This window comes from Myzus persicae, unplaced genomic scaffold (genome assembly GCF_001856785.1).
Source record: "Myzus persicae strain clone G006 unplaced genomic scaffold, MPER_G0061.0, whole genome shotgun sequence".
Lineage (NCBI taxonomy): Eukaryota > Metazoa > Arthropoda > Insecta > Hemiptera > Aphididae > Myzus > Myzus persicae.
The window spans coordinates 212637-222120 of record NW_019103925.1 but is presented as its reverse complement, the minus strand read 5'-3'; the positions used below and the strand labels follow the sequence as shown (position 1 = coordinate 222120).

Here is a 9484-nt window from a genome sequence, read left to right as displayed (position 1 = left end):
AAACGCATAAATGCACAAATGTATGTTAAAAATATATTATTTCATAGAAATAGATATTAATGTAAAATAGAAATAAGAAAAATTATTAATTAATTATAGACTCCCTAATCTCACCACAAGCATCGCTTATAGAGATTAGGTATCAACACAAATTGTATCATATCGAAAATTGTAATTTTATTATTGTTGTTGTTGTTGTTGTTGATTAAATAAATATACAAATATACAAATTTGTATCAATTTGTCCTGAATTTGGTGACTTAAGTAATGGTCATGAGTTTCTTTGTTTTTAATTCTACTGATATGTTCAATCATAGTAGGATCAAATTCGGCAAGCATTTCTATAAGCCCGAGGAAGTTTCCATTGTTCTTAGTTAAAATTATATCAGATTTACCACGGAAAGCCAGCGAACGTTTACATAAAAATTTAATAGCTGCAACGATCCTAATCAAAACATTTCGCCAGTGTTGTTTTTCTTTTTCAAAAATTGCTAAAAACTCATTATCCAATGTGTTGGATAAAGACAGATTATTTTTTATTTCAAACCATTTCGTGGTGTTAATATAGTGGTTTTTATTTCTTTCATGGGTTTTTAATATATTAGACAAATGCCCCCAATCATCGCAACCAACATTGGCCAAACAAGTGTTTAATGTTGGTTCAAATAGTTTACATACATAATAATAAACACGGTCCATAGTTTTCGAATAAACTAACCATCTTCGGTCTACTACTTCACCATTACTCATAATCTTATTAAAATGCGCGACTGAAAATTTTCGACCTGTTATTTCTTGGATAGGAAATGTATAATTTTTGACTCTAATTGGACCCTTTTCTACTATTTAAACTTGATTTATATTACTCATACATTGTGGCCAATATGCAGGATCACTTAAATCGTAAACAATAGAATTTTCGAAAGTATTAACACTATCAATTATAGAATATTCATTATTTGAAGACGATTGAACCGGTAAATATTTAGCAGAATCTAAGTCTTCTATATTATTAAATTTCTCAATATTTAGAAAGCTATTGTCAACTTGATTTTCTTCAATCGTCCTATTCAAATTTAAAGTAGTAGAATCACGTATAGAGCTTAAATTGTCTGGGCTTGTATCAATAACGGAATGAAGCAAAGTAGAATCTACATTTTCTTCGTCATTTAAAGACGCAGTTGTTTTAGTAACAATACCAGCATACTTTTCTAAAGCGCCCCGTTGTTTTTTTAAAAAATCGTCTTGTTTTTGTTTTTTTGCTCTTTTTTGACTTCCCGATTGAAAAGTTCTAGCAAGGTCTCTACTACGGCCAACCATATTTGTTAATCACCTTAGAAAAAATATAATATACACAAACACATGGTAGGTTTATTTTTACAAATTTAAAGATTTCATGGTTTATGTGAGTATGTATATTTTTTTTCTAATAATTAAATTATTTTAGATTAGCAAATAGCAAAAATCATATCCATCCAAATGTCAAAAATGCAAAAACAGTAAAATTGTGATAATTTCTTTAACGTGACATAATATACAAACATAATAGAGGTGGGTCGAACTATTCAAAGTTCGAAAAATCAATGAAAAATACACATATATTCTTCATTAGTTTTATTATTTTTGATGCGCAAAGTTGAATTTTCTTTCTAGTGGCATAGTTATTATTTTTAATTTTAATATTATAAGTTATAACAATACAATTAAAACCTTGATACTGCCCAGACAACAACTATTGGTTGTATTATTGAATTATTTATAGCCTTATACTATATAGGCAGTTTTTTTTGCCTGGATATTATTTACATAATCAAAATTTGTAACACGCTTAAATATTAAGATTAAAATTGATATTGATAATTGTTATTTAATATTAATAAAGCGGATAATGGTTGGTCTGGTTGATAATTGGCCCTTGACAGTTACTTTTTATTTTTTATTTATTATTTTACTAGTGTCTAGTAAATTATTATAGTAATGTATTTACGATTTAAAATTTCGGTTCGAGTTTAGTTCGACTTACTTTTAAAGCATAATAAAATAATATCCTTATTCTAAAATACATTGTTCTAACTAGTTTATTTTCTATTTACCTGTAAAATTGAACAGCTATACCAATGAGCAATGAATACGTGTACGTGGAGATGGAGCGTTGAGGATAACAAATGTTTGGAATAATTTAACGATATTGTTTTCTAGTCTCGTATAATGAAATCGTTAATCGGACTACTCAGGCGACTAAGACTTAGATGACGGACAGCTAACTAAGAATAAAAATAACATTTGCTATCGGCTTATCGGTGTAACGGGTGTATTTTTCCTAAAATCGTCGAACATCATCAACATACGGCGACGGCCGAATTTCGAAAAATACAATTTTACGAAATCATACCAATGTATATAAATATTATAATAATAGTAATTGAAGAGTCGGCGAGAAAATATCCAGAATATTCTTATCTTATCGTACTTAATCATTTTTCGCCCTTTTTCGTCGCACTAAGCACGAGGCCCTGTGCGGCCGCACTTCGTGCACACCCATCGCGCCGGCACTGGTCATGCCATAGGTTCTCAAACTTATTTCATCCACCGCCCACTTTGAGAATCAACAATTTTCTAGCGCCCCCCCCCAAAAAAAAAAAATTTAACTTAGCATCTGTTATGTCTTTTAAAAAAAAATATTACAATTGATAATATATAAATACGCTATATCTAATTTCTGAGTTCTAACATAAATTTTAAATTAGCTTTTTGGATGACAGCAATTAAAACGCATACTTTTTCATACTTAAAAGTATTTTTATTAAAATGAAACATTTATAATTAAAATTATTCACATTAAAATTATTTTTATTAAAATCATGCTAAAAAAGTTATGAATTATGAAAAAATATAAAATTTACTTAATGTGATGGATGAACTTGATGTGCATTAACGAGTTTTTTAATATCTGGCTCAAATTTACTTAAAAACAGCCGTAAATCACCGCGTTCGGTAACAAGCAACCGATTTCTCTTTTTTGTTAGCAGTGTTGCTACAGCACTGAATCCACGTTCAGACAAATACGATGATGGGAATGCTATCAGAAATCGTTGAACAATCGACCATAAACTAGGGTACAGTTCCATGATTGGCTTTTGCAGCCAAAATTCTTGATAGCCATTTTTGAATTTGAATTTGATTTCCTCATTTGTGGTTAATTCTAAAAGTTGTTCTTCTAACTGGGATGATTCTGCTGTGCTGACATTCGAAAAAGGATCTAATACCCAGTCTGGTATGTCCATGTTTAAAATGTCCTGGAATCGTTCTTTGAAATCATTGTGGAGGTTCTCCAAGTTTTGACAGTAAACAACCAAGTCATCGTTGATAAAAGATGCTGCTGCTAAATTAGGAAAGTTATTAAATTCACGTCTACCAATATTTCTCTTGTATAATTGCAGTTTGGCAACGAATGTAGAAATGACAGTTTTTGTTTTAATCAAGTTCAAGTCGTCACCTTGAAGTTGGAGATTGACATCATTAAATAACTTGTAGAGGTCTGTCAAGTTCGAAATATCATTCTTTGATGTGATGAGGTTATCGCGAAGTCCTGTGTCTTTGTTTTTCAGGAACTCTATCACAGAGTCAAACAGATTGTAAAATCGAGTCAGACAAGTACCTTTTGACAGCCAGCGCACTTCTGTGTGAAGCAGCAATCGATTGAAATCTTCATCATTAGCAACGCAAAGTTGACTAAATAATCTGTCATTTAGTGAGTTGCTTCTGATTTTATTATCTGCTCTAATAACATAATGCAGTGATGTATGCAGGCGTTCACTCAGATTTTTTGCAACTAAATGCTGGCGATGAATGACGCAATGTACAGCAAGCACGTCTGGAACTTTATTTTTTAAATACGCTATGAAGCCTTTGTGTCGCCCTGTCATAGCTGGGGCACCATCAGTAGCAATTGATATAATATTCTTCAGAGGGATTTGCTTTTCATCACAAAACTTTTCTAGTGTATTAAATATGGTTTCTCCTTTTGTATTTGTCTCTAAATTTCTCGCAAATAATAGTTCTTGACATATTTTCTCATTTTTTATAAACCTCACATATGATAACAATAATGCTTCATTAGTTGGTAAAGTGGACTCATCCAACTGAATTGAAAATTGACAAGTCTTCAAATGATTGCACAATGATTCTTCAATATTTTCAGCCATCTCATCAATTCGTCTTTGTACAGAACTATTGCTCAAAGGAATTTTTCGGATAATATCTGCCGCTGGTTTATGGAGCACAGTTGTTATTACTTCTTTTATTGCTGGTAAAATTAAGTCTTCCCCAATGGTATGTGGTTTGCCTGTTTTAGCAATTAATAGTGATATATTGTACGACGCACGAAGCCCATCATTGTCTTGCTTAGAAGCCGCAGAAAAAAGCGTTGATAAAGTAGGTTGAGCTACGTACTTTTTTTCCATATTTTGAAAGTAAGTCACATCTTTGTCTTTCATATTTGAATGCATTTTATTAAAATGATCGAGCATTCGAGAAGGTTTCATTGCTTCATTTGAAAATGTTTTTTGACATATGAGGCACATTGGTGATGATAGATTTGACCGACTTTGAATAAATCCGTATTTTATGTATTCCGCACTGTATTGTCTTTTTTTCTTTTTTGCTTCCGACATAGTTTTCACTTCAGAAATATGTAGATATTTTATACGTGCACAAAAAATAAAAACAAAATCTTAACGCGGTCGGCGCGGTTCGACACCAAATCGTATACTAAAGCCTCGTATATTGGACGCAATATAATACGTAATATAATAATAAAATATAAATACTAAGTTATCGACTATTGTCGCCGTTACGATAACGCTAATGATCATTAAATACCGACGACGACATCGACGAAATTTCTAGGAACTTTTTATATCTACACGACAATACCTGGAAACCCGTGGGCCATCGCGTCGCACACGTATTGGTGGTATATTATTAGTTAATCCGCGATCAGTGAATGTGTGGTATTTTTTTTTGATAAATATAGATTTACTATATTACATTTTGTATTAATATATGTATAAATATATAAATAAGACTTTTTTTTAATATAATAAAATGTGTATATATTTTTTTTTTGTATCGCCCCCTAAACCCAACTCAACGCCCCCAAAATTCCTCCGCATTCCTAACCCGGGCATCCTACCGTCCCCCTAAAGGCTGCCAACGCCCACAGGGGGGCGCTATCGCCCACTTTGAGAAAGACTGGGTCATGCCATACACGATCGAATGCTTGAGCAATATCGAGGAATACACCTGGGCAGTGTTCTTTTTTTTCGAACGATGATGATATTTTATCGGTGATTCTGTGTATTTGGTGGGTTGTTGAATGATATGAACGGAATCCAAATTGGGTGTTTGGGATGATATTATTTTCTTTAATAATAGGGGTTATTCTTTTAAGTAATAATTTTTCGAAAAGTTTCCCTAACGTTGGTAATAAACTTATCGGTCGGTATGAGGTTACTAATTGCTTTGGTTTTTCTGGTTTAGCAATTAATATTATTGTTGAGAATTTCCATATTGGGGGAATGGATGATAACCTGAGCATTGTGTTGTATATGTGAGTGAGAAGAAGTATGGTTTTGTTTGTTAATTTTTTAAGTATTTTGTTATTAATTTGGTCGTACCCTAGAGATTTATTGTTGCGTAGTTTAGTGATATATGATTTTATTTCATTTGGTGTAGTTGGTTTGGCTGGTAGTGACATAGGTAGTGGACTGTTAAGAAAAGTTTGAACATTTTCTATGTGGGTCGTTGGGCTAGTATTTGTGTTTGGGTAGGGTTGGAAAATGTCTGATAGGCGGTTGCCAAATAAATTTGCTTTTTTGCTGTCGGTTATGGCTAAAGTGTTGTTAGGATTTGTTAAGGGGGGATTAAAACTTTTTTTTGGTTTTGTTTTTTATTGATTTCCATAAGGAATTATTGGAAGGTGTGAGTGATGACAAAAATGAGTGGAATTGATTGTTTTTGAAGGTTTGCAGCTCCTTTTTTAATTTGTTTATAAGCTTATTAAATTCGTGTTTGTGATCTGGGTAATGTGTTTGTTGCCAAATTTTTCTTGCTTGGCGTTTTTTGATAATTAATTCTTTTAAATCTTGGGGTAAATAAGTATATCGGTGTGGTTTTATTGGTATATTTGGATTTGGTGGTGAAGAGATAGAGTGTGTTATAGCTTCTTGGATGGTTGTAATAAGGAATTGTGAAGCGTTGTCTATGTCGTCACGAGACTTTCATCGGATATTTAAAGAAATGTGTTCGTCTAATTTTTTTTGAAATAATTTGTAATTTATTTGTCCAGGGTGAAGAGTGTTGTTAATGTTTTCTGGTTTGCCACCTAGTTGGAGCAGAATTGGGGAGTGGTCACTGGACAGTTCTTCGAGGTTTTTTATACTATTATTTAAGTGGTTTGGTAGTGAGGTTATGAAGAAATCAAGTATGTATGGGATGGCCAGTAGGTAGGGGCATCAGGTGAAATGTAGGAAAGGTGATTGTTTAAAATTGTGTTATAAAAAGTTTGGCCTCCGGGGTTAGTTGTTCTACATCCAAATGCAGTATGCTTTGCATTAAAGTCGCCGCCGATAATAAATGAGTTTTTATTGTTCTTAGGAATGATTGGTGACGAGGGGGTGTAATTTTTTTATTATGGGGTGGCAGTAAACCGATGATATTGTGATGGGGATATGGTTGAGTACTATTTGAATATTTGTGGCTTGTAAATAAGTCTTTTGGTATGACGGTAATGCATAGTGTAATAACGTGGAAGAAATTAGGACCTCAGTACCGGCGTATGCAGTACCGTCGGGGTGATCTGTTCGATTTGTTGTATAACCTGGTATGTTGAAATGTTTTATTGGTGTTAAGTGTGTTTCTGTAATTAGAGAGATATTTATTTTTTTGTCGTAGAGTAAATATTGAAGTTCATTTTTATTGTGGGTTATTCCATTTACGTTCCAGAGTAGTATTGATAAAGGAGGAGTTTGGTTGTTATCATTTGATATTATTTACTAATGACTTGTCGATGACTGTTGTTAAAAGTGAGATAAGTGGGTTAATGAGGGATTTGAATTCGTTGGATACTTTAAAGTTATATTTGCAATATTGTATCCCTGGTAATGGTTGGTATAGAAAATAGAATGCCCCCGAGCGTCCATAAGATTTTGGTACATGGTGCAAGAGTCATACAGCTTACTTCTTTTCCTATCGGGATTTCGTCCGAAGAAGCGCAAGAAGTACGAAACAAGGACTACATAAGATTTAGTCGACAAAACACTCGTAAAACCTCAAGAATATACTCCAATACTGATATCTTACATATGTTTTTAATTTAATCTGACCCTCTCATTACTTCTAAAAGTACACAAAATAAAAAGAAGAAAATTAATAAATTATGTTCTGAAGCAATAAATTTATTAAAGTGATATTATAGAAACTCATACTACTAGAGATTTAGAATTAGATTCGAATAATAGTACTGAAGACTCGGACTTTGATTCAAGTGACTGTTTTACAGACATTGATAGTGATGAAAGTTGAATTTTTTTTTATAAATTAGAAACTTAGTAATATTATGTAAATATCTTCTTCTTTTTTTAAAATTTAGTACAAAGAATTAATTTTTTTTAATTTAATAATCTGGGTATATAATATCTTATATTAAAATTATTTACTTATTACTTATGTAGTTATATCATCATGAAAAATAAAAATAATAAGGGTTAGATTCATTTTGTTGTACAGTTTTAAGTACTCATATTTTGCATACATGTTTGTTATTTAAATATTAAATGATATGATAATGAATTTAAGTATTTTACTTAGTACACACCGAGACTCGGAAAAACATAATTTAAGAAGGTATGGAAAATTATTTTGTCAATTTGAATCAAATAAATGTATATATTTATTTTTATTTATTTTTCCCTCAACGAACATGTTTAGAGTAAGTGAAAAGTTAAAAAAAATTTTGTCCACCTAAAATAGTGATTTGGCCCACTGTGCGTCGTGGACGGTGAAGGAATAGACCGGGAGCCGGAAAAACTGATTTTTTAACTAGTTAAGTCATTAAGTTTTTTCTGATAATTTACCAAGTAGTTGAGTTGAAGAGTTTAAAAAAAAATAATTTTTTGACTCAGCTATCCTTAACTATTTTATGTAATTGCCCAGTCAGTGATATATCCCGGTATTTTTTAGGGGGAGGCTAATCAGTAACATATTATCAATTACATTACAAAAAAAACCTTTAATAACAACAAAATGAGTGTTGGATTGCACGACAATGTAATGAGTTTGTGATAAAATTTGGTTATGCAAACAATATGTTGTATCAATGAATCCTATCTCATTTAATTAACTAAATAGTGATTTAAGATTTACTGAAATTTCAGGGGGGGGGCTGCTACACCCTCAGCCCCTCCCATGGATTTGCCACTGTGCCAAGTGCCCACCTTTGAGTATACAGATATTCTGTGTATATATTTACATTTTTAGAGCCTATGAATTATAAATACAGCAATATTATATTACTTCTCTTGCTTTTGTTAAAAGTGTGTTAATGACTTCGAATTCCATTATCAATACACAATTGCAGTGCATGAGCCGAACAACGTACACACTGAGTTAATGGGGTTTGTTCATTATGGCTAATAGCTGCAGCTATTTCATTTTACAAATCATCAAAATTTAAATCATTATTGAAGTCTTCTGATACAATACTATTTAATCGACCGTCTGTCAAATAATCCGTGTCTAATAAATGTAATTTTAAAAAAGTATTTAAATTTAATTAATAATGTTTTTTCTTAAATAATATTAAAAAATTATGAATTTTACCTCCTGAGGTGAAATCTTTTATTTCTTCCAAGTCTGACCCATCGCTGGAACCTGATTTTTCAATTAAATCTTGATTTTAGTTACTTCATCTGTATCATTAAGGGTTCGTACCATTTTTACTATATATTATACCATTATCGCAAATTATGGAAAAAACTAGACGGTTATTAATATTGAATTTTCTCAAAATATTTATTAACTAAAAAAAAAATAGATATATAAGTGAATTTTGATGGATACCTAGTGTATAATATACTAATATTAATATAATATAACCAATATACCTACTAATAATATTTTTTTTTTTTAAACAGCAAACTTATTTATGTACAGTGATAAATATGTAAATGTTGGATTTACTACTTCTTTTAAATATTCTGATGTAAGACGGTTAAAAAGTTCTGCCATTCCAATCGTTTTAATATTTAACTTTTAATCTTTAACATATTAAATATATACCCCGATGGTTGATCGATTCAATGTTTAATATTAAATGCTAACCTTATTTGTCGTTTTACTATTTCCTGTAGGATGTATAGAATTAATTTTTCCTTTTTATCGCAAGAATATCATACTGATCTTTGTGAAAATCTTTGATATGATT

The 9484-nt window shown here is 31.3% G+C and overlaps 2 protein-coding genes across 2 annotated transcripts; both read right to left on the bottom strand.

Annotated features, from left to right (window-relative positions):
• Window positions 1-227: 227 nt before the first annotated feature.
• Window positions 228-750, bottom strand: LOC111036424 (zinc finger MYM-type protein 5-like; the record flags this gene model as incomplete). The annotated part of the gene is made up of 1 exon (XM_022318433.1): window positions 228-750. A coding segment is annotated over exon 1 (523 nt), but the record flags the coding sequence as incomplete, so codon positions are not given.
• Window positions 751-2903: 2153 nt separating this feature from the next.
• On the bottom strand, window positions 2904-4748 carry LOC111036433 (SCAN domain-containing protein 3-like). Its single transcript, XM_022318447.1, has one exon. The coding sequence runs from the start codon at window positions 4671-4673 to the stop codon at window positions 2904-2906; it is 1770 nt and encodes a 589-aa protein (XP_022174139.1). The 5' UTR covers window positions 4674-4748.
• Between the last annotated feature and the right edge of the window lie 4736 nt (window positions 4749-9484).